The following is a 26,242-nucleotide window of genomic DNA, read 5'->3' as shown; positions in this document are numbered from 1 at the left end:
CATCTGATCCACTTTTTTTGTGGATTGGATGCTGACCCACTCAGCGTGCAGACAAGAATAGGCTTTGTTACAATGTGGGATGCACAAAGACTGCATCTGTATTTTGTGGATCTGCGATTTGCTGTCGTGTGAATGGATGTATTAAGAAGTTAATCACCAAATTTTGGACCTGAAAACAATAGTTCTCTCCTGTCATCATGTTAACCAGGATCTGTCACCAGCTCAGATGGTGAGAAAATGAGTCGCATATACCTGTATATATTATATATTTCCCACTATGCAGCTTTCCTTTCTCATCTAGTTCAATGCTATCCTGCCTTGTGTGCCTCTGCGTATTGCCAATCTGTGACTTAAATTAACTTTCTAACCTATATTTAATTTTAGGGCCATTCTGGGCTTTGTCAACAAGCAGCAAGCTCATGATATGTTGGTGAACAAAAGAGATGGAACTTTCCTCCTGCGCTTCAGTGATTCTGAGATTGGGGGCATCACAATAGCTTGGAAGTTTGAGTTGCGTAAGTTTCCGCTCTTAGCTAAACAACATCAAAAAGAATTTTGTACTAGTATCGGGGTCCTGTTTCCCTGTCCAGCTGATGTTAAAGGACATCCCCAGCTTTTCTAGTATTGTTTTTACTGTAATTCTGACATGTCATATTGAGATAATGTGTTTTGGGGTTTTTTCATTGTGTTGTCTTTTGTTTTGTTTTTTTACTCTGCCTGTTTAGCGGAGAGGGCCTTATGGAACCTGATGCCATTTACAAGCCGAGATTTTTCAGTACGTTCGCTGGCGGACCGACTTGGAGACCTGAACTATCTCATCTATGTATTTCCTGACAGGCCGAAAGATGAAGTTTTCTCAAAGTATTACACCCCAGTGCTCTGCAATCCTTGTAAGATTTTTTTGCCTGTTGGTCATCTTGTATTGGTATAAATGTATGTGTGTGAGAGTTTGCCAAACTTCGTTCATATATTTCTATACTTGTACTGGTTTTGATAATTTTCTTTTCCATTTACACCCTACGTAAAAGTAAAAATTGTACTAGTTCCACTCTCTGCAGATATTCATGTGACTTTGACTTTAACTTTAGTCTTAAAGAGGACCTTTCATGTTTTTTTAATTTTTTTTATTCAAGATAAATACCTTTACTTGCGGGGTACCCCACTGATGCTGCCACTCTGCCTGTTTTTTAAAGATATCGCTCCTGTGCCCCCTGTAGTTTTCCCGCTCAGTATGTTAATACTGAGCATCGGTACAGGGAGGAGACGACGCCAGGGTTTCTCAATGTGCGTCTTTTTCTCCCTGGCTGTGCCGCAATCCAAACACAACGAAGAGCGTCACAGCCAGGGGGAAGGTTTCACAGTGGGGCGCAGGAGCGATATTTAAAAAAAACTGGCAGGGTGGCAGCATCAGCAGGGGGTACCCCGCAAGTAAAGGTATTTATCTTGAATTTAAAAAAAAAACATGAAAGGTCCTCCTTAAGGTGGTTTAAGGGTGCCAATACTGGGAACTGCAATCCGTTTGGCAAAACCCCATGCGATTTACGAGGATTTTACTACAGTTTCATGATACAGTTTTTGGCAGCTCAGCAGTGGCTTCTGATGCACATGGTTTTTATATGCTTTACCTACATTTGCCACACGGGCAAAAATTGCATTGTGAAACCAGGTAAGAAAAAATCCAAACTCTAATGTCCTGATAATTAATCCGGCTGGAAAAGGTATTTTATTACACTTAAGGTGACCTGTTCAGGTGTGTATTGCAGTGTTGTATTCTGTAAATATTTCATTACCCAGTCATAAAGGGAAGTTCAGTGATACTTAGGCCTCCTGCACACGACCATATCCATTTCGTGGTCTGCAAATCACAGATCCACAAAATACAGATGCGGTCCCTGTGCATCTTGCAGTTTGTGCAGGACCCATTTTTGCAGAACCTAGGATAGGTTCTATAACTTGTGGCCCGGCTACACAGATGACATTCATAGAAATCAATGATTCTGTATTCGATCCGCAAAAAATGCAGACCCGACATGGACAAAAAATATGTTTGTGTGCATAAAGCCTTAGTTTGTGTTTTCTACCGGTGTACTTTTTTATTCCTCTTTTTATATTTTTACTTCCTACAGCAAAAGCAGATGGATATGTCAAGCCAGCCATAAAGCAAGTGGTTCCAGAGTAAGCCTCAGTTCATTATATATATATATATATATATATGCACATACCACATCATCCCAGAACACAAGAACTAGTTGCACATGACCTTCGCTTCACATTCAGTTCCGTTATCCTGGTAGATTTTAATAGTTTGTGTCCAGTCTCTTTTTACCTCTTAAAAGGATTTCAGGTTATCCCCTGTCCACATGGTAGGGGTATAACTACTAGATCGGTGTGAATCCTACCGCTGGGATCCCCACCAATCACAAGAATGGGTCCTCGTACCCTGCAGCCCCTCCTTCCCGAAACGAACAGAGCGGCAGGTCGGGCAACGGGGAGAGGTGAGTACACCTATGGGCATTTTCCAGCAGGACCATAGAGATGTGGATAGGGGATACTGTGAAATTACTGGACTACCCCATTAATATTTAGTGCTGTAAATGAACATTCCCTATAGTATGGAGGTAACTTACATCATATCTAACCTGGAGAACAATGTTCAGACAAATGGCTCAGCATTATTGTCTTTTTTTTTTGTAAGGTTTGTGACCTCTGATGTAATCCCACCAAGCAGCTACATGGACCAGGCACCATCCCCTGCAGTTTGTACCCAGTCACACTATAACTTGTACCAGCAGAAGTAAGCTATACATTGTATTATATATACATTGATATATTTATGATAAAACTTTTCGAGGCAGATTCATGAAAGCTGTCTTAAAAAACTTGTGTTGCCCATAGCAACCAATAACAGCTCAGCTTTCATTTTTGAAGAGCCTGCTAAGAAATGGACAGCACAGGCCGTTTTGCTTTTGCCCCTGATGCTTGTCATTGAGTACTACTTGAGAAGCCTGTCACTGGCAAAAGGCTGTGCTGCAAGTAACACTGAGTATCTCTGTTCAAGACAAATGGTTTATCTATCATCCGGCCGCTCAGCATTGCCCACTTTATTACTCCAGTTGATAAAGACCAGAGGGAATCAATTTTAATACTAGTATAATATCAGAACGGTACCTCTAAACCAGACGTGGATATCCTTAAAGGGGTTTTCTGGGAATTAATTAGATTGGTTGGGGTCAAACTCCCAGTACCCCTGCCAATCAGCTGTTTGAGGGGCCCTCCGCACAAACAAACACTGTGGCCTCTCTTAACATACCAAGCACAGTGCAGTACACTACATTGTATAGAGGCTGGTTTGGTTTTGTAGCTCAGTCTCATTCACTTAAATAGGACTGAGCTGCACAAAGGCCATGCCCGATGGATATGACATCACAGGCCGAGGAAGAGGCCAAGCCCCTTCTAACAGCTTCTCGTCAGGGGTTTCTGGAAGCCAGACCCCTACTGATGAGGCAGTGATGACCTATCTGAGGATCAGGGGCGTTGCTAGGCTAAAACATTCGGGGCCTGGGCCCCTGATGTTTTGTCCCACGCCCCGAATTTACTGCCTGCCAGGCAGATACAACTGTATTGCCGTCCTTAGGACAGCCATACAATTGGATATAATGCACTGCAAGATCTGAAGGACCTGTGATGACATCACAGGTCACGTGATCAGTGCAGAAGGTAGGGATTGAGAAGGACCTACGATGACATCACCATCATGTGACCAGTGCAGGAGAGGCCCGCAGTGAATAAGAGAAGTCCTGGGGAAGAAGCTGTGGTGATGTCTGCTACATGAGGCGAGGTAAGTGAAGGGAGAGGCAGAGCAATGCTGGGAGTTGTGGTTATTTAACTGGGACTGTATGTTAGGACTGAAGGGAGGGATGTTATCATGGGACTAAACGTTCAGGAGTGATGTTATTTACATGGGGCTGTATATTGATGGTGGCTGTGGTAGGGAGTGATTTACATGGGACTGTATGTTGGATAAGGCTGGGGAAGGGGTGATATTTACATGGGACTGTATATTGATGGTGGCTGGGGGAGGGAGTGATGTTATTTAAATGAGGCTGTATGTTGAAGGCTGCTGTGGGAGGGGGGTGATGTTGTTTACATGGGACTATATGTTGAAGGCGGCTGTGGGAGGGAGTGATGTTATTTACATGGGACTGTATATTCATGGTGGCTGGGGGAGGGAGTGATGTTAGTCTACTTTCACACTTGCGTTTTGGCTTTCAGTTTGTGAGATCCATTCAGGGCCCTCACAAGTGGTCCAAAACGGATCAGTTTGCATTCTAATGCATTCTGAATGGAAAAGGATCCGCTCAGCATGCATCAGTTTGCCTCCGTTCTGTCTCCATTCCGCTTTGGAGACTGACACCAAAACGCTGCTTGCAGCGTTTTGGTGTCAGTCTGATGAAACTGAGCCAAACAGATCCGTCCTGGCACACAATGTAAGTCAATGGGGACGGATCCATTTTCACTGACACAATCTGGTACAATAGAAAACTGATCCGTCCTCTATTGACTTTCAATGGTGTTCAAGACGGATCCGTCTTGGCTATGTTAAAGATAATACAAACGGATCCGTTCTGAACGGATGCAGACGGTTGTATTATCTGAACGAATACGTCCATGACTGATCCGCACAAAACAGGAGTGTGAAAGTCGCCTTATTTACATGGGACTGTATGTTCATGACGGCTGTGGGAAGGAGTGATGTTAACATGGGACTGTATGTTGGTGGTGGTGATGGGAGTGATGTTATTTGCATTGGACTGTATGTTGATAGCGGCTGTGGGAGGGAGTGATGTTATTTACATGGGACTGTGTGTTGGAGGGGGCGATTTTATTTACATGGGACTGTATGTTCATGGCGGCTGTGGGAAGGAGCGATGTTAACATGGGACTGTATGTTGATGGTGGTGATGGGAGTGATGTTATTTACATTGGACTGTATGTTGATAGCGGCTGTGGGAGGGAGTGATGTTATTTACATGGCACTGTGTGTTGGAGGGGGCGATTTTATTTACATGGGACTGTATGTTGGAGGAGGTTGGAGAGGGGGTGGTGTTATTTACATGAGACTATGTTGAAGGTGTCTGGGAGGGGGTGATGTTATTTACATGGGACTGTATATTGGAGAGGGCAGTAGACAGAGAGGGATGTTATTTACATGGGACTGTATATTGGAGGGGGCTGGAGAGGGGGTGGTATTTACATGGGACTCTATGGCGGAGGGAGGGGAATAGTGTTATTTACATGGGACTGTATGGTGGAGGGGCTGAGGAATTAAAATTTGTGAGGACACTAAGAGGAGGAATATAACTACAGGGGGCACTGCAGGGGAGAGCATTATAACAGTAGGGGGCAGTATAAATACTGGAGGTACTGGGGGGGGGCATTTTAAATCCAGGGGACATTAGGCGTTCTTATTACTACTGGGGGCTCTGTAGGAGTGACTTATAGATCCGCCTTATTTCTACAAAGAGCACTATGGGGGCCTTATTACTACTGAGGGGTCTGCGAGGGCATTATTAATACTGGAGGGCTCTTCTACTAATGGAGGCACTCTTGGGAAGCATCATCACTGTTGGGGACACTGTCGGGGGCAGTATTACTAATGAGGACACTCTAGAAGGGAATTACTATTGGTGGGACTACGAGGATCAGTATTACTATGGGGGGGGGAGGCTATCTGTACAGCACTCATTTTTCTTCAGCATAGTATTTGGGGTTATTGGGGAGCACAGCGAGCAGTAGGAGAACACTGTGGGACTCCAGGTTGGGGGATGATGATAGAAATGTGAGGAAGCTAAGATGTCTGTGTGTCACACTCTGCAAGAGACTAGGTGCAGCTGAAAGAAGTTGTGGAGACATCACCTGGATGCACCGGATGTGACAGGTATGTGCTGCTGTATAGCGAGTTCAGCAGAATGCAGCATGCGCGGGGAGGGTCGACTTAGGCTACTTTCACACTAGAGGTAGTCTTCTCCGGCAGGCTGTTCTGGCGGTGAGCAGCCTGCCGGATCCGTGCTACCGCTAGTGCACTGTGCCGCCGGAGGTCCGCCCGATTCACTATATTTGGGCAGGCCGGAGGTCTGGCCGCAGTACGGCAAACATGCCGAGAGGTGGGCTGAAAAAAAAAACGTTGCCACATGTTTGCTTGGGAGCATCAATAAAGTCTTTGCACTGTATAATTTACAGTGTGTGCTGTCCTATCCTTAGGACAGATCATCAATATTTAAGTGCCAGAAAGCCCCTTTAGGATAAACTCTGTGCATCCATCAACCACGAGTGAAATTCTGCTGCAGAGTTCAGATCGGTTTGAGGGTCCATTCACACGTCCGTATGAATAGGTCCGGATCCGTTCTGCAATTTTGTGGAACGGTGCGGACCCATTCATTTTCAATGGAGCCGCGGAACGGAAGTGCGGATGCGGACAGCACACGGTGTGCTGTCTGCATCCGCACTTCTCTTCCGCAGCCCCGCAAAAAAATAAAGCATGTCCTATTCTTGTTCGCAGACCCGGACAAGAAAAGGCATTTCTATTGGGGTGCCGGCCATGTGTGGTCCAGTGTTTTTGCGGGTCCGCAATTTGCGCACCGCAAAACACTTGCGGACATGTGAATGGACCTTTATTGTAACTTTTATCATATCCTGTACCGTTCCTTTTAAAATGTTATGAATAAATTAATGGGTGTGTGTCCCTACAGACTTCGGCACTGTCCAGCCAGTGCTGGCAAAAGTCCTGTTTTATAGGGACACACCCATATAGAGGCAGAACATAGGAATTATTTCATTTTTGCTTGTAATTACTAAAGCGACATGCGAGTTGTTGAGAGTTCCTCTTTAGCTGTATATTACGAGGGGACAGGTCACCAGAATTTACCTGGATAAACCACTGCCACCATCTTGCCTTTCTAGAGTTATAGAGATTTGTAATTTGCAGTGCGGCATACCTGCTGCAGTACAGTTACCTCTGTACCTTTAGAAAAATCTTTCCAGGTCAAGTTAAAGGTGTTGTTCCATTACAATAAGTTAAGTGTTTGATTAGAGGGAGTCCAACTGCTGGAGCCCCCAAAAATCCTGAGAATGGACCCCCATCAATCAAATCCCTATTCTGTGGATAGATGTTATGTTTTCATCTGGGTACAAACTTTGACCCCCATAGAGTTGAATGAGGTATAAGACCCATAAAGTTGAATGGAGTGTCCAGTGCTTCAGTCAAACAGAAACTTGGGCCCCCATTCTTGTGATCGGCGGAGGCCAGGTGATCAGACACTTATCCCCTATCTAGGGCATAGGTTGTTGTAATGGGATAACCCCTTTAAAGTGGTGGCAATGGTTTGTAAGGTTAAATCCTGGTAACATTTTCCCTTTAAATTTCTGGTTAATAATATATTGGCCAAGTGCTTACCCAGCGTAAAAAAAAAATATTGGGGGGGGGGGGGGGGTTTGGCCATGGCTCTTACATTCAGCACTATTATGTGGCCCTGCTCATTTGCCTGATGTATCCGTTGTATCAGCAGTGCATTAGGTGAAGCAATCTTCCTTACCTTCCAGCACTCTGTGCCTTCCTTCTCTACAGGCTTCCTGTAAGGTTATGGCCACACATGGCATATTTTGTTTAGGAAAATCTGCTGTGGATTTTACCACATATCAGTAGCATAAATTGACATTCTGTGAATTTAATATCTGCACCTTACGTCAAGTTCCCATTCAATTTGTAGACATTTTCTGCAGCAGGTGGATGACATTTTTTTAAATTTCATCCACCTTGTGACTCCTGTTAATGCTGCACATAGTCCATAAGGAATTCCACTGTAAAAAATCGGCACAGTATATGCCATGTGTGGCCGTACTATAAATGTGAAGAAAAACCTCTATAGTTCTTAAAACCACAGTTTACTGTAAACGTTAGAGTAAGTAGAAGAGCAAACAGAAGAGGAACTTATCCTACTTTTCTAGACAGTTGTGAGCACTTTTTTGTCTTTCTCTACAGTCCTGACTCTGTTTTGGATCCTGATGGAGACTTTGACCTAGATGATAGTATGGATGTGGCAAGGCACGTGGAAGAACTGCTCCGAAGACCCCTGGATAACAGCCAGTGGATTCCCCATGCGCAGTCCTGATGTAGTCCTACCCACGGCTCACTGCCTCCAAAAATCTAAATGTGAATTGTTTTCACAAAAAATAATTTGGTATTATGTGCATGGTGATACATAGGTTTTATTTTCTTTTGTTTATTTTATGGTACTTTTTTGACAAGAAAACTGTATCCTCCCATATTTTAAGTTCTATTACCCACTTAAAGGTTTTGTCCACATTTGTACTTGCTCTCACCTCAGGTAATATAAGGGGAGGTAATGCCTGGCCTTCCTTTTTTTTCTGAAGGTGCAAGTCATACTGTGCTTTAAACCTGCAGCACAAGACGGGACGCTTTCAGTCTTCAGTTCCATCTACACGTTGTTTATAGAGCTGTATGTAAGTGTTGTAATGAACAGGAACTGAACATAATTAGCCTCCCCGTCCTAAAAGTTTAAAGGCCCTTTATGGCTGGCAGCCTGTGTTATGACAGGAGAGGATTCCTCCATATTACATGGGGTAAGAGTAGGTCCAACAGAGGGCGGACATCCTCTTTAAAGTTAATTTTGTTTAGGATTTTTATCTTTGTCAGTATAACCTTTACTCTGCTTCAGTGGGTTGTGAAATGTTGCTGAGCGATAAGCCACAAGCAGTGTATAGGCCATAGTCCTTAGGGATTCGGATCAAGCTAAATGTCAATCATGTTTACTTTACAAGATATGTATAGTCTTCTCCTCCATATCTGAGCCCCAGTGTAGGAAGAGTTAGAAGATAACAGAGAGCTAATATAAATAAACCCTACTTAGGGTTAATTAGGGTTTTAAAGGGAATCTGTCACTAAATAGCTCTCAATAAAACCAGCTGACTTGGGAGATGTGCCCTTGTCAACTGAATCTAATGGCTTTGGTCCCATCTTGCTCTGTGGCTGCATTGCAGAGAAAACATTGATTTAATAATATGCAAATAAGCCCCTGGGTGGAACAAGGGCATTGCCATTGCATCTTGTGGCACCCAGGGGCTCCGCTCGCTCTCCTACAAGTCGTGGCCCCACCACTTTTACTGACAGGGCCAGACAGTAAAGAGGTAATCATGTCTGGCCCAAAAGTTTTGCGCCTGCCTTTTTGCTTCAGTGCTTGGCACAGTACAGTACAGATATGTCAAACATTGGCCTTGGCCAATGTTTGGCGCCGGAGCGGTACAGAATTCACAAGCCATGGCACTTCTAAACTGTACCTACACCAAACACTAATGCAAAGGTGCAAGCATGAGACTTGGAGATCAAGCGTGTTTACGTCTTCGCTGCCAGGTCCTGTAAGTAAAAATGCTGGGGTTGTGGCATATAGGAAAGTGAGTGGAGGCTCTGGGTGCAACGAGATGCAATGGCAGCACTCTCGTTGCACCCATGGACTAATTTGCATTTAATTAAGATGCTGTTTTCTGAACAGAGCAAGATGGGACCAACACCATTAGATTCAACTGACAAGGGCACATCTCCCATGTCTGCTGGTTTATTGAGAGGTATTTAGTGACAGATTCCCCTTAAGTTTATTTAACATTAAATATATATATCTATAAAAATATATATACTTCAAAATATAACGAACTATATGAATTGTTTCTATTTTATTATTTTTTTTCCTCCACTTTTCTGAAATGGCCTCATTTATTTTGAGCACAATTGTCAAAAGACCTCCAGTAATGTATTTCAGCTCATGTAATATTATCATACCATATTACAGCCACAGCACAAGTGCAGCATGGCATGTGACACAAGTGGTATGGTCCCATGAAATCAGTCCTGGATAGCACTTGCGTCCTGCGAGACTTCTGACTGTACAAAAGTGACCAGCAAACATCTTTACCACTCTTCAGGCTTCTAGAAAATATTATTCTGTTACAATCACATTGTCCATTCCCATAAGAGACCTATTATAAAGGGGACCCATCACCAGGTCAGGTTCCCCTTAGTTCAGGGCATATTTAGAAAACCCTATCAAAGCTTATTGTGTCGACCCTGCAGTGTTAATAATCTAAAATTAACTGAATCAACAATGCAAAGAGTCCTACAGTCAGATTGCCAGAGAGTTGTAGTCTAGTCCTACAGTCAGATTGCCAGAGAGTTGTAGTCTAGTCCTACAGTCAGATTGCCAGAGAGTTGTAGTCTAGTCCTACAGTCAGATTGCCAACTGTGCACACTTCTGGGTAGCGGCACAGGAACAGTCCCTGCCCCGGGTTTGGAAGCAAAGCCTCTGCACTTGCGACGCCACTCAGAACAGCAGCACACACTCAGAATTGTCAGGGCTGGGCGAGCTGTATGTCACTGTCAGTCAAGTGGCAGGGGGGATCCTCTTACAGCCCCTCGCAGCTGAAGAACTCTATTTGATGTCATGAACGAATTGATTTGTACAAATAGATTCACTCATCCCTACGTTGACGATTTGCAAATTCGGTCAGGGTACCGGGTGTCTGACCCCCACCAATCTAATATTGATGACCTCAATAGAGGATAGGGTTATCAATATCTAAAGAGTAGAGAACAACTTTAACATTTGCTTATACTAATGTATGAAAGAAACATTGAAATCATGACACAGTGGGTAAGGTTGGCAACCAATCAGAGCCCAGCTGACGTGTTATAGCGGTTCAAAAATAGCAGCAGTGACCGGATTGGTTTCTATGGACAGTTCATTCTGCTGGAGCTCTCTCCCTATCACAGCTCAGGAGGCAGTTGAAGGATGAAACTGAGCATGTGCAGCCTTCATTGTGAGCTGGACAAAAGAAATAAGAAAAAGAACAAGCAGCAGGTGGCACTGTACATATATATTTCATTAAATAACTCAGTGGCTATACTAATTTTTTTATTGCATGCAAATATTAAAGTATTCAGATCCAGATGCTGGTTTGAAAATTGTAGAATATTTTTTGTGGGACAACCCCTTTAAGGTCTCTTTAGACGGGACTGTTTAGCAGACGATTGTCGGGAAGGAAGCATTTACATGCAACGATCTCCTCCACAGTATGGGAAAAAGCGATCACAGAACCTGTTTAAACAGCATAATGTTCTGCCAGCAGACGATGATTTAGGTGCCTACACAAACAATTCTATTACCCAACGAACAAGCGTTTTGCTCGTTTATCGTGTTATCGGTGGCACCTTTACGCTGCCTGATAATTGCTAAAGAGCGTTCCTATGAATGTTCATTAGCGATTATCTGTCGGATTCTCAGCCCGTGTAACGGGTCCTTTACAAACATGTTTGGTAAACCTGTCTTTGTAATGCAGACAACCTTTGCCTTTAAAAGAGTTGTCCCACCAAAAATATTCTACATTTTTTAAACCAGCACCTGGATCTATATACTTATGTAATTGCATGTAATTAAAAATTTTGTATAGCTACTGAGTTACTCTCTGAAATCTATCTGTATAGCTCCACCTGCTGTTTGCTTTTTTTCTAAATTCTCTGTCCTGCTCACTGAGGTTGACATACATGCTCTGTTCCATCCTTCAACTGCCACCAGCTGCAGCAGAAAGGACGCGGCCCCTGAGCTGTCAGGTTAATTTAAATCTGAGAAATTGCAGCAATTAATGGGCAGATCCCTGGATCCATATGAGGTACATGGCTGGTTCTAAGTTTTTGAAAAAGATTTTTTTATAGGATACCTGATTGATTTTATTTATTTATTTTTTGACATTACTCATAGGATAACCCCTTTAATTTCCTTGGTTGCCTTTCTCCATCACTGCAGTAGTCTTCCTTGGGCTGTGCCTGAGGTTTCAGCTCCGTTCTTTTCAACCTACATATAGCCCATGGAAAAGAGTGACGTTCTTTCTGGGGGGGGGGAAGCAGACCTTTTTCTCTTCTTATACACCCTTTGAATTTCTGTAGGGGAGGTTGGGCGGTTGGAAGCAGCAGCCTGTTGTTTAAATGAGGATATCCAGTAAAACAGTCATATGCGTATGGATGGCTTTATGTCTTTCTCACCATTCTGCAGATTTAAACCAAACTTGCATAGTTTTTACATGGATATATAACAATAAGTTTTAGGGTTAAATTCTTGCATATACGAGAAACACAACTGTGACTCTGAAGCCATTTTGCACATTATTAACATAGAACCCGGCACTTATGAGCTATGTTATATAAGAAAAGCCATGCAGTAAAATATATATTTTCAGTGACTAGAGGGTTACTTTATTCTCTATCTTATGAATTTGAAGCTAGTGTTTTAGAATAAAATATACTGTTAATGTAATTTTAAACCAGATCTTGTACAGAAGTACAATCATATAGTTCTCATTCCAAAGAAAAACACATATGTAGAAAGGTACGTGATCACGTTAGTTGTTGATAGGGCGCATAGGTCACCCTAAAATGGTCAGTAACTTTTAGCACACATTTAAATAAATCAATAGTACAGGTGACTATCAAAAATGTTGTAATATAGCTTATCAGAGACTAATGCCTGTTTCCTCATTTATCAGTTTCTTCACACACACACATACCCCTACTTCCTCCAAACTAACATTACACATCTTGAGAGAGCGAGACAAATTGTCAGCTCACTACTCCTCCCTTCTCCACAGACTTATCTAGATGACATGTAATCTGCTTTAGGCTGGGTTCACACGGGCGTTGCGGGAAAATATGTGGGTGCGTTGTGGGAAAATGCGCAATTTTTCTGCGCGAGTGCAAAGTGTTTTAATGTGTTTGGCGCGTGAGAAAATTTGGCATGTTTGGTACCCAGACCCGAACCCGAACTTCTTCACATCTGTGTTTTTATTATTTTCCCTTATAACATGGTAATACAGATCAGGTTCCCATCCCGATCGTCTCCTAGCAACCATGCGTGAAAATCGCACCACATCCGCACTTGCTTGCGGATACTTGCAATTTTCACGCAGCCCCATTCACTTCTATGGGGCCTGCGTTGCGTGAAAATAAGAGCATGCTGCGATTTTCACGCAACGCACAAGTGATGCGTGAAAATCACCGCTCATGTGCACAGCCCTATTGGAGTGAAGGGGTCCGGATTCAGTGCAGGTGCAATCGCCCACATGGAATTCTCGCCCCTGTGAAAGGGCCTTTAGTCAGCTGTCTGTTTTGCTCTTCCCTCAAAACAGAGAGTTTATCCATTTAGGAAGGGATGGGGGCAGCCTAATGAGGGAAGAAAGAGGCCATGATCTCTCCTAAGATATAATTAGTGTTGAGCAAATCGAAGTATCCGAAGTGGACTTCGATACGAATTTCAGGAAAAATTTGATATGCCGCATAGCTGAATTTCCTTGCACTTCATGGTAACTAATAAATTTTCCCTGAAATGAAGGTAAAAAAAACTCACCTCATCCATTTGCGTGCAAAGAGCGGCGTGGCCATCTTGATTGCAGATATCGCTTGAAAGCTTGCGTACAGTTTCTTATGATGTCACCACACCAGACAGTGTGATGACATCATCACGTCAGCGCTGTGTCTTCAATCAAAATAGCCGCGACACCCTCTATGAGATCAAATGAATAAGGTAAGTATGTACCGTATTTTTCGCTTTATAAGACGCACCTAGGTTTTTGAGGAGGAAAATAAGAAAAAAAATATTTTCAACCAAAGGGTGTGCTTTTGGTGGGTTTTGAACTATTGGTGGTCTGTGGATGACACACTTATGGGGGATCTGTGGATGAAACTGTTATGGAGGGGATCTGTGGATGACACACTTATGGGGGATCTGTGGATGACACTGTTATGGGGATCTGTTGATGACACTGTTATGGGGGATCTGTGGATGACACTGTTATAGGGGATCTGTTGATGACACTGTTTTGGGGGATCTGTGGATGACACTTATGTGATTATAACACCCATCATCCTAAAGAATACACTGATGTACTGTACATTGGTGTATTCTCAAGGATGAGGGGAGTTATAGTCAGATTAAATATAAACACTATCCAGGGACTGTTCTGTAAATGGCAAGTGTTTATATTAAATATGACTATAACCCCCCTCATCCATAGGAATCCACTCATATACTGCAGTACATGGGTGGATTCCTATGGATGAGGGGGGTTATAGTCATATTTAATATAAACACATGCCAATTACAGAACAGTCCCTGGACAGTGTTTATATTAAATACTATAACCCCCCTCATCCATAGCAATCCACTCATACACTGCAGTACATGGGGGATGTATGAGCAGAGAGAAGCAGGGCTGGCAGGCACAATAACAGAGGCGCTGGAGCGCACAGTGTGACAGGCATCCAGCACATAGACGAGAAGACCGGGACCCTGGAGCTCAGGTCAGTGCCCCCGGCAGCAGCTGGAGGGGAGAGGGGGGAGAACGGAGAAGATAATACTTACTGGAGCTGCAGGCTCCGGTCCCGGGTGCGCACCAGACGTGCGGGCTGGCTGCTGGAGGAGGGGAAAGGGGGAAAAATGTTCACTTACAGGATGTGAGGACTCCGGTGCCAGGTGCGCACCGGACGTGCGGGCTGGCTGCTGGAGGAGGGGACACTTTTACTTACTGGAGCTGAGGGCTCCCGTCCCGGGCGCTGGCGGCAGCGGAGCATAATAAGTGAAGCCGCCAGCCTGCCCATACCTGGTGCGGTCTTGTTAAGGAAGCGCGGGCTGGAGGCAGAAACCTTCAGTGAAGCCGCCAGCCCACCCAACAGTTTAATGGCCACCTAATTTGAATCGCATTCGTTTTATAAGACGCAGTGACTTTTTCCCTCCACTTTGGAGGGGAAAAAAGTGCGTCTTATAAAACGAAAAATACGGTATTTATTTTACCCTAATTAACCCCCGAAAGGCCTAAATTGTAGCCTCAGATGACACGATCAGCTATGAACTCTGCATCTGAGGGTAAGTAATTCTTCACTGAGCAATTTTTTTTGTGAAATTCGGCGAAGCAGCCAAATCAAATTTTCCATAACTTCACTCATCTCTAGATATAATACATTTTTAGATTTACTTGTACTATTGATTTATGTAAAGTTTGTTGAAAGGTTAGTAAATGTAATCTATACATGTGATGGGACCAATGGTGAATCCCATCAGTGGAGCATAATTCTTTCCAGTTCAGGTCAGTTATCACCTAACAATCTGATTAATGTAGTCGGATGGGATAGGAGGCGGCATGACCTGACTGCCGCCAAGATGCTCTTCCCTTTCTCTGCTATCTGTACATACAAAATCATCTTTTGATTGGGGTTCTCTTGGTAGCATGTCCCTATTTCACTGTAATACCAGTTTGCCGCTGAACTGAGGGCAGAGAAGGAAATGGCAGATTGTCTTTGTCAAAACAAAAAAAACTCCCCTTGGAGCCAACTGAATGTTTTGACATTGGTTTCCAATGATTCTTGGTAAAGGAATGACAGAAACAAACTAATGATGGACATGTGTGAACAGGGCCTTATTTTTTAAACATGGATTTATACGGAGGACCTCTGTAAGTGAAGTCGCAGCAGGCAAAGGCGTTCTCAGTTATCCCTGATAAGTCAGGGATTCATGTAACTGACTTTTTAAAAAGATGGTAGATAATACATTAGGTGTATATTCCTAAGCTGTCACTTTTTACAGAAGAAATGTTATTCTTTTTAATATCCCTGGATTTCTGCCATATTTTGCAAAGGCTTGAGGGCTAGTTTTATATGGTCTGGAAATGAGACACACGTCTGTCTGTGCCTTTCATTTATAAAATTACACATTGTGCAGTTTTGGACTTTTAGCTCTTCTTATCCCTTGTAGTTTTTTTGTTGTTTTTTGCCTTTAATTCTCTATAGCGACGCCACTTTCTTTAAAGTTGTCCCTCTTCTAGCCAGGTAACAGGTAGATTATCATCACCGTAAATGCACAATCAGAGTATAACCTCTCATGTCTGTCATATACCGTACCACACTTTTTTTTTAAGGCTACTGTGTATATGTATATAATATTTTGGTTATAGGTTCGGCAATGATATGAAGGGTTTTCAATCATTAGTGGCCCAATCTGTTTTTGTTACCAAGTTGTTTTTTTTATTTATTTTAACTTCTTTTAACTTTGTTTCTTGCCAAAAACCTGGTAGTCCATGCCATATCCTGACCGTAGTTTAGTTATCTGAAAGTCCTGGAAATTCTCATCAAGTCAGAATAAGGCCACGTTCACTTTTGTGTAGTGTTTCTCACAAATTCAAGTTAATTCCTCTGCTGGATCCTAGAAGATGTTGTCTACTTTAGACAATCCCTGTATATTCCCTGTTAGGGTATACCCATGTAATGGGGGGAGGGGGATCCAGTTCAGGAAACACCTTTTTTTATAATTTGAACAGAGAGTTGCTTCAAAGAGTGGCTTTCCCTTTTGGAGGACCTAGCTTATCCGGACAATGATTTCAATGGTCTTCATGTAATGTCTCATTTCTCCTGCAGTGTGATTGGCCAGTTTCCTTGGTGATAGCTGCTCTTGGGGACAGCTTGTCATAGAGGCACCTTTCAAATTAAAAAGGGGTTGTCCTAAATGGACAATCCCTCTAAGTTCCATTAGCTATTTAAGAATTGCATCCTCACGGTTCTGTTGTCATATAGAGATTCAGAAAAATAAAAGCTCTCCAAGACAAGTGGAAGAGAAAATGAACTGCAGCACTCAGGACAGATGTATAAATATGTAGATATATATCTTTTTAAATGCAATTCTCCATATACGATTCAAGATGTTTTTATGAATGTTGGATTTTTATGTAAGGTTACCAGGAAGAGAAATTACTATATTTACAAAGACACCAGATGACAAAGCCAATCTCAGCGAACCGATTTAGTTACATGGCCTGCCACTGTGTCCTTAAAGTGGTTAGGTGTGCCTTAAAGAAGCAGAAAACGACTCCTACTCCCTTATTATAATGCATACCTTTCTGGCCGTCTTTTAGTACTACTTTTTTTATAAACTTTTTTTTTTGCCATTTTTTTTTTATAGAATTTAAAATCATAAAATATGTAACTGCCATAGCGCTCAGATAGAGGTATTTCTGTTTTAACAGTACACAATAGGTTTATTAAGAAATGCTACAACTTCATTCATGTTAGTATCAGCTACTCATTAGCTAGCTGTAGGTTGGTCAAAAGTTAGTACAGTGTCTAATTTTTTTAAATTTAAGAGGAGGTCACTCATGTCTCCCCAGCCTCCTGTTTTCATCCTAAGGAATACATAGGGAATATTTCTTGGGTTTTCTATACTTTTTTTTTTTTTTTTTCTTGAATGTTCGAAAGAGATCTGCTTCCTAAAATCTCTGTTTAGTTTGCCTGATCTTTGCTGTTAAGTGTATTTCCCAGTTCTATAGTTACTCTTTTATTCAGCAAATTACATTGTGTGTTTTGTGCATCTGTGACTTTTATTTTGGAAATAAAATGTATTTTCCATTAAGAAATAAAAATTGGTCCCATAATGGTTGTTATTTAACAGAGTGCATTTTATTTTTATCTTCTCAGTAAGGTCTGTAGGACAGTCAGCCTTCTACAAATGTTCAGACCTTTAGTGCATTTGAATTCTAAAACCTTTTAAAGATGACCAACAAAAATTGCATTGAAAAATGGTCTTCTAAAGGGGTGATCCTGCATATAAATTTATTAATGAATTCACTACAGGTTATATAAATCAGTCTTCGGTCCAACTTCTGGCACCTACACCAATTAGCTGATAGGAAGCCATAGTGTTCACTACCGTAACTCCATTCTCTGTGTAGTAGCTAGAAAGTGTACTGCAAGCTCAATCCCATTTAAAGGCTATGTACACCTTTTGGGGGAAATTTTTTAAATTATTGCATTGTACTCAATTTGAACTAAAAGTAATTTTATTATTGGTCTTTATTAAAAATATGACGTCCTTTTTTTCTTTACAGAGTTGACATGCTCTAGTAGCACCCTTTAGATCAGGCATCCTCAAACTGCGGCCCTCCAGCTGTTGTAAAACTACAACTCCCACAATGCCCTGCTGTAGGCTGATACCTGTAGGCTGTTCGGGCATGCTGGGAGTTCTAGTTTTGCAACAGCTGGAGGGCCTCAGTTTGAGGATTCCCGATTTAGATTTTCTGTCCTTTCCGTCAGACCAAGAGAAGACTGGCTCCTTATTTCTGATCTCTAACATTATAAACACTCATTATAGCTGTTCTTATCTTACTGATAAGAATGTGGCTTAAATAAGTTTATGACCTCTCTCAGTAGTTTAGAAATAGGGGGGCACAAAGTGAAAGTACCAGTCACAGTAAGAAAAACAGTTAACCCTTTTTGACAGAACTGATCAATATTTTTAATAAAGGTCAATTGAATAAATGTTTTTTAGCCAAAAACAAGTAACATGCAATCATTAAAAGAAATCGTCTCAGAAGGTGTACATAGCCTTTAAGGCCTCGTTTACATCTACGTTTTTTCACAAATGTGTGCTATCCGCATTTTTCATGGACAGCATGCGTACCCAGTGATTATAATGTATTTGTTCACACAAATGGTTTTCCCTGACTGTGGGCCAGTGAAAAAAATCACAAAGACATGCACTATTTTGGTCCATGATGTGGACCAAACATGCCCATTGAAGTCTATGGGTCCGTGAAAAACTACTGACACAACACAGAAGGCAACCATGTTTGGTCTGTTTTTCACTGATCAGAGGGAGATGCTCTGGAAATAAAATTTCAGCTAATCAGTGTCTGTGGAATACAGATTAGACACACTGAGGGAAAAAAACTACTCGGTCCAAACATGGATTGTTCACGGATGAAACATGGACACATTTTCCACAGATGTCAAACAGACACAGAAATGTGAATGGCATTGAGCTTGCAGTGCATTTTCTGGCCAGTATGCAGAATAAGAAGCTGTGCTAGTACCAGTGCACTGTGGCTCCTTTTTTAGCTACTTGTGGGACTGCTGGGATCAGACCTGTGTCCATCTCATTGGCGTGGGAATAAGAAAGTTCATTCACACTTGCAAACTACATTTACATACAGCAATAATTGCTGATTTATAGGGCTTGAATGATCATTACTATATTTATTCATCCCCACACAGTTTCCTTGTTTTTTGACCCTTGTCTCCACAGGATGATGTGCTGAAGACAAACAAATATTTTTGGTGCTGAATAAAAAAATCTGACACCCGAGTACTTGCTCATTTGTCAGGTGTTTGGTGGCACCTTTAGGCCCCTTTCAGACGAGCCGGTGTCACGTTAGGAACTCGCAGCGCAGCACCCGGCCTGACCTCCCAGCACTGCCGGGGTCACATAGCATTATATTGATTTATGATGCCATGTAACCCTTAGGCCCCTTTCACACGGGCGAGTTTTCCGCGCGGGTGCAATGCGTGAGGTGAACGCATTGCACCCGCACTGAATCCGGACCCATTAATTTCTATGGGGCTGTACACATGAGCGGTGATTTTCACGCATCACTTGTGCGTTGCGTGAAAATCGCAGCATGCTCCTCTTTGTGCGTTTTTTACGTAACGCAGGCCCCATAGAAATGAACGGGGTTGCGTGAAAATCGCAAGCATCCGCAAGCAAGTGCGGATGCGGTGCGATTTTCACGCACGGTTGCTAGGTGACTATCGGGATGGAGACCCGATCATTATTATTTTCCCTTATAACATGGGGAAACTGTGGTACCCAGACCACAGAAGTTCAGGTTTGGGTTAGTTGTAGTGTAGATTGTATTACTTCCCCTTATAACATGGTTATAAGGGAAAATAATAGCATTCTGAATACAGAATGCATAGTACAATAGGGCTGGAGGGGTTAAAAAAAAAGAAGAAAAATTATTTAACTCACCTTAATCCACTTGTTCGCGCAGCCGGCATCTCTTTTGTCTTCATCTGTGAGAAATAGGACCTTTGATGACGTCACTGCGTTCATCACATGGTCCATCACCATAGTGACGTCATCAAAGGTCCTATTCCTCACAGAACAAGCCAGAAGAGATGCCGGCTGTGCTAACAAGTGGATTAAGGTGAGTTAAATAATTTTTTTCTTTTTTTTTTTAACCCCTCCAGCCCTATTGTACTATGCATTCTGTATTCAGAATGCTATTATTTTCCCTTATAACCATGTTATAAGGGGAAGTAATACAATCTACACTACAACTAACCCAAACCTGAACTTCTGTGAAGAAGTTCGGGTCTGGGTACCACAGTTAGTTTTTTATCACGTGCGTGCAAAACACATTGCACCCGTGCGATAAAAACTGAACATCGGAACGCAATCGCAGTCAAAACTGACTGCAATTGCGTTCCTACTCGCGCGGGTTTGCCGCAATGCATCGGGACGCATCCGGACCAAATCCGGACACGCTCGTCTGCAAGGGGCCTTACAGTTTTGGAATGTATTGGATAACACTGACATAATGCTGTCAGTGTTATCCAGTACATTCCAGACCTCTAAAAGTTGCATAGCATCATAAATCAATATAATGCTATGTAACCTCGGCAGTTCTGGGAGTTCAGGCTGGGTGCTGCGCTGCAAGTTCGAAGCGGGAGACCCGCTTGTCTGAAAGGGGCCTTATACTAGGCTACACAGCGATATGTGTCGTGCAACAAAAAGGGTACAACTACCCTGCTACATGTGTCGGGGAACATTTACTGCAACTATGTAACTTTTTGTAAAGATAGTCAATGGTGTCGCACTGTGACATTCTGCGACTGTGACGTGACAGTCGGATAAAAATCTAACTTGGATGCATTTTTTGCAAATGTCGTATCGCCGCATGTTGCAGTGCAACTTCATTGACTATCATTACAAAAAATGTCACGACATTGCTGCGACAAATAATCGCGCAACAAATGTCATTAAGCCCTAGCCTTACACGGTCCAACTATCCGTTCTGTGTGTACGTATGAACGTTCATCCCGATAATTGTCTTGATCCTTGGCCCATGTAAAAGCACCCCGTGGATAGGAAAAAACTATTTAGAGCCCTTTCACACTTGCGTTGTCTGGATCCGGCGTGTACTCCATTTGCCGGAATTACACGCCGGATCCGGAAAAACGCAAGTGAACTGAAAGCATTTGAAGACGGATCCGTCTTCAAAATGTGTTCAGTGTTACTATGGCAGCCAGGACGCTATTAAAGTCCTGGCTGCCATGGTAAAGTGTAGTGGGGAGCGGGGGAGCAGTATACTTACCGTCCGTGCGGCTCCCCGGACGCTCCAGAATGACGTCAGAGCGCCCCATGCGCATGGATGACGTGTCCATGCGACACATCATCCATGAGCGTGGGGCGCCCTGACGTCACTCTGGAGCGCCCGGGGAGCCGCACGGACGGTAAGTATACTGCTCCCCCGCTCCCCACTACACTTTACCATGGCTGCCAGGACTTTAGCGTCTTGGCAGCCATGGTAACCATTCAGAAAAAGCTAAATGTCGGATCCGGTAATGCGCCGAAACGACGTTTAGCTTAAGGCCGGATCCGGATTAATGCCTTTTAATGGGCATTAATTCCGGATCCGGCCTTGCGGCAAGTGTTCAGGATTTTTGGCCGGAGCAAAAAGAGCAGAATGCTGCGGTATTTTCTCCGGCCAAAAAACGTTCCGGTCCGGAACTGAAGACATCCTGATGCATCCTGAACGGATTTCTCTCCATTCAGAATGCATTAGGATAAAACTGATCAGGATTCTTCTGGCATAGAGCCCCGACGACGGAACTCTATGCCGGAAGAAAAGAACGCAAGTGTGAAAGAGCCCTTAATGTAGTAGCAGTGTGAAAGGAAGCAGGGGATTTGGAGTTCTGTAACAGGAAAAGTATATACAGTACTGTGACTCCTATAAATATATGACAAAAATCTGTGTAGAATTTTGGAAGAAGGCCGGGTTCACATTTGTGCTTTTAATTCCAGCAGTCTGTTTCTACGGAAGAAAAGACTGCCGCAATTCACTGCTTCAAGCTTACATGCCAGTGTTTGGCCTGACAAAAAATGCTACACACAGCATTTTTTGTCCTGCTGAAAGCCGGCATATATGCCGGAAATGGCCGGATTCCATTACAGTGAATGGGGATCTGGTGGTGCATGGTATTGTCGTCCGGCTATGCCAGATACGGTGAACTCCAGTAGTCTGTTCCTCTGCCAGAACAAACTGCCAGAGTTAAAAGCGCAGATGTGAACCCAGCCTTATGTAGCTCAGAAAACAACATGATGTAAAATAAGAAGTTTAACTATAAGGCCGCCTTCACACTGTCAGTATTTGGTCAGTGATTGTAAGCCAGGAGTGGAGCCGACCCAGAGAGTAGGCTACTTTCACACCTGCGGCAGCGATTCCGGCAGGCTGTTCTGGCAGAGAATTCTCCAGATTCGGCACTGCAAGATGCAAACTGAATGCCCGCCAGCCCGATTAAGTATAACTTTTTTGCCAGATCAGACGGTCAGCTCTCTGTACCGCAGATGTGAAAGTAGCCTAAGGTAGAATGGAAAGATTTGCATCTGTTCTGTGTTTTTGGCTGAAAATTGCTGATTGAAATCACTGATCAAACACTGAAAGTGGCCTAGTACAAAATTCTGCTGTTATCCTCTGCACAAAGTACCATATGGAAGGGTTCCAAACGAAAGACCCAGAGCCAGAATGTGGGTAATATCGGCACCAGCTATCCGGCCACAAATAGTAGGCCGCAGAAAGGTGCAATGTTATTGTTGAGGAGAAAGAGGATGAGATGGTGGATTGGATGGTTCAGATCTACTCTGTCATAGCAGGATTGCATGGAGGTGACCTGTGAGTCTGACACCATACCGTGGAGCCAGGGGTCACAGTGTTCCTTGCAGCCCCAGAGAAGGCTTTCAGTGGAGTCCTCTGTCTTCACTTCCCCTTCCTAGTGGGGCGCCTTCCTTTTTCTTAAGAACTGGCCAGAAAAATCCCACCATGCCCTATGGCAGATAGTCGCAGTCAGACTCCCTGTTGACGAGTTGTGTGAGAGCAGTCAGCGTTTGTACTGCCCTGAGGAGGAGGCAGTGGCAGTGGTGGTAGTGGCACCCATAGCCACGGTATTGACATTGGGGGCAGCGACAGTGCAGCAGGGGATGATGGTGGAAGAAGAACAGCTAACGCATCTTGCTGTCCAGCCTGTAGCTGTTGGGGGCCCACGAAGAGAAACTGCCATGAAGAAGGATGAGGATAAGGAGCTGGAGGTGGAGTTGGAGATGAAGGAGCGAAAGGGCAATGGCACCAGCCAGGACACCCAATCGTCTCAGTGGGGGGCAGAGCCGAAAAGAACGGTCTCCGTGTGCACGCTGGCCAGAATGGCGAGCTGTATGCTTGCTTGTGTGCTTATGCAGCAACAGGCATATAGTTGAATCAAGCAGTCTGATGATTACTGGATAGCCATGCTTTTAGACCCTCTCTATCAAAGCAAAATGGGGGAATCTTTTCCTCCTGCCGAAAGGGAGGACAAATTAGGTTACTACCAGGAAAACTTTGTGTACGCAGCTTACCGCAGCATTTGGTGAGCAGGCACCTGCTGCCAACGTGCCTGAAAGGGTGGCCCCGCTCTGCCGCCAGGTTGGTCTCCTCAACGCGATGGAGCAGTTTTTCCACATGCCACGACAGGCTGAGGAGAAACATCAAGCTGAGACCTCCTGCCTCAATATAAATGTTCAGGCCTACCTACACTCTGGCCAGTCTCTGACGCATACTCTGTTCCCTAACCCCTTGGATTTCTGGTCAGGCAGGCTAGAAAAGCGTCCCGAACTGGCACAGCATGCTCTCTTTCATGCCCAGCCCCAAGTGTCATGTCGAAGAGGGTTTTCAGTGCTGCAGTGGGCATGTTGACACACAATCGGACCAAGTTGTCCTCCACCAGTGTCTGAAACATCACTTTTATCAAAATGAACCAAGCCTGGATTAGAAAGTATTTACACACTCCTCCGGCTAAGGCCGATGAATAGATCTGGCCTTGCTGACTGTGATCAGCCTTGCCATTGTTGCTGTATGCCTGCCTCCCAACAAGTTGACTGCCTTCCATCATGTTCTGTACAACTGCTCTTGTCACCATTAGGCCACTGCTGCTGTCTGCTGCCTCCATCATGCTGCTTCCTGCCTGCCAACATGTACCATATGGCTGCTTCTGCCACCGCCTCAACTGCTGCTCATTGCTGCTAATCCCTTACTGCCAGCACTATTGACGCTACCCATCTGCCACTACTGTTATTACTACTAATACCCATAGACAGCTGACTTACTGTGTTGTATGTTTCATGCTATGCTGCCGCTAATATTGCAGTCACATGCCACTATATCCATAGCCTTTCTACACTGAACAAAAATATAAATGCAACACTTTCGGTTTTGCTCCCATTTTGTGTCACGGCAGACAGGATACAAGATACACAGGACCTAACAAACAAGTGTTTAGGCAAGAAGCTGGGGAATGGGGTCACCTCCTGACAAATCCCTACCAGCTCTTCCTAGACTGCTATGCCCAGATTCAGACCCTGAAGGTGAGAATGAATGTGTCCTCGTGCCTGGGCTGAAGATTCCCTAAGATGGTGAAAGGGGGAAAGAGCCAGCCTGCTCCCTCAGACCTGGAGGGGGCAGGCGTCTCTCTAACAGCCCAGACAGACAACCACAATAAAACAAAACCAACTTATCTTTTGCTGAGCAGGAACAGCCAATCCTTCCTTCCTTCCTTCCTCTGAACCAGACAGAAGCTATAACCCGCCCAGGACACTGGGAGTGGGCGTAATTTAAACTCTTACCAATAACCCCACCCAGTGCACCTGAAGGGAGGTGGATACAGCTCCACTCCAAAACAATAACAAAAGTCTACACATGTGCTGCTAACCTAGCAGACCTCCGCACATGACCTGAGCAGGGAATGACAGTACCCCCCCTTCTACGGGGGTGGGATGTGTGAAAAGCCCTCACCAGTCGCCTGGCATTAACATCCACAGCCGGAACCCACATCCTCTCCTCAGGGCCGTATCCCCTCCAGTGTACCAGATACTGAAGGGAACCCCGAAGAACTCTTGAGTCGAGAACCCTGGAGATCTCGAAATCTAAATTTCCATCTACCAGAACAGGGGGAGGAGGAAATGGCGATGGTTCCACCGGTTTCACATATTTCTTTAGTAAAGGCTTGTGGAACACATCATGGATCCTCCAAGTCTGCGGAAGATCCAGACGAAACGCTACTGGATTGACCACCGCAGATATTTTGTAAGGTCCAATAAATCTTGGACCCAGTTTCCAAGATGGTACTCTCAGTTTAATATTTCTAGTAGATAACCACACCAGATCACCCACACACAGATCCGGACCAGTCATACGTCTCTTGTCAGCCATTCGCTTATACCTCTCACCCATCTTCTCTAAATTCACCTGGATCCTCCGCCAGATAGAAGACAAGGCAGAAGAAAATCTCTCCTCCTCTGGCATCCCAGAGGAACTAGTCCCAGAAAAGGTACCAAACCGAGGATGAAAACCGTATGCGCCAAAAAATGGCGACTTACCCGTGGTCTCCTGCCTACGGTTATTCAAAGCAAACTCTGCTAGGGACAAAAATGAGGACCAGTCCTCCTGATTCTCAGCCACAAAGCACCTCAAGTAGGTCTCCAGGTTTTGATTAGTACGCTCTGTCTGCCCATTCGACTGCGGATGAAAAGCCGAAGAGAACGAAAGTTGAATGCCAAGCCGAGAGCAGAACACCCTCCAAAACCTGGAGACAAACTGCGTGCCCCTATCAGAAACTACATCCGAGGGAATGCCATGCAATTTCACGATATTATCCACAAAAATCTGAGCAAGAGTCTTGGCATTAGGCAGACTGGCTAACGATACAAAGTGAGCCATTTTATTAAAACTGTCAACAACCACCAAAATTACTGTTTTCCCGGAGGAACACGGCAGATCCGTAATAAAGTCCATAGACAAGTGTGTCCAAGGACGAGACCGAGTAGACAAAGGAAGAAGTGAACCAGCAGGTCGAGTATGAGCAACCTTTGACCGTGCACAGGTTTCACAAGCTGCTACGTAATCCTCAACACTCTTACGTAACCCGGGCCACCAGAACCTCCGGGACACAAGATCAAAGGTGGACTACCTAGGATGTCCAGCAAGGACAGTATCGTGATGTTCCTTGAATACCTTGTATTGCAGTCCATCAGGAACAAACAACCTCCCTGGGGGACAAGAA

General features: G+C 44.0%; 1 protein-coding gene across 3 annotated transcripts in view; it reads left to right on the top strand.

Annotated features, from left to right (window-relative positions):
* Positions 1-10,757, top strand: part of LOC121005428 (signal transducer and activator of transcription 5B) — a 218,877-nt gene extending 208,120 nt beyond the window's left edge. For 2 of the 3 annotated variants that reach the window (XM_040438191.1, XM_040438193.1), the window contains exons 16-20: positions 385-515; positions 726-890; positions 2,127-2,175; positions 2,696-2,794; positions 8,039-10,757. In XM_040438191.1, the coding sequence (XP_040294125.1) occupies positions 385-515; positions 726-890; positions 2,127-2,175; positions 2,696-2,794; positions 8,039-8,168 (574 nt within the window). In that variant the 3' untranslated portion in view covers positions 8,169-10,757. The remainder of the gene's footprint in view (positions 1-384; positions 516-725; positions 891-2,126; positions 2,176-2,695; positions 2,795-8,038) is intronic. The other variant, XM_040438192.1, reaches the window with a different exon arrangement.
* Positions 10,758-26,242: the final 15,485 nt, after the last annotated feature.

Source organism: Bufo bufo, chromosome 6 (genome assembly GCF_905171765.1).
Source record: "Bufo bufo chromosome 6, aBufBuf1.1, whole genome shotgun sequence".
NCBI classification, from domain to species: Eukaryota; Metazoa; Chordata; class Amphibia; order Anura; family Bufonidae; genus Bufo; species Bufo bufo.
Note: the sequence above shows the minus strand (reverse complement) of the source record. Positions and strands in the feature narration are given on the sequence as shown.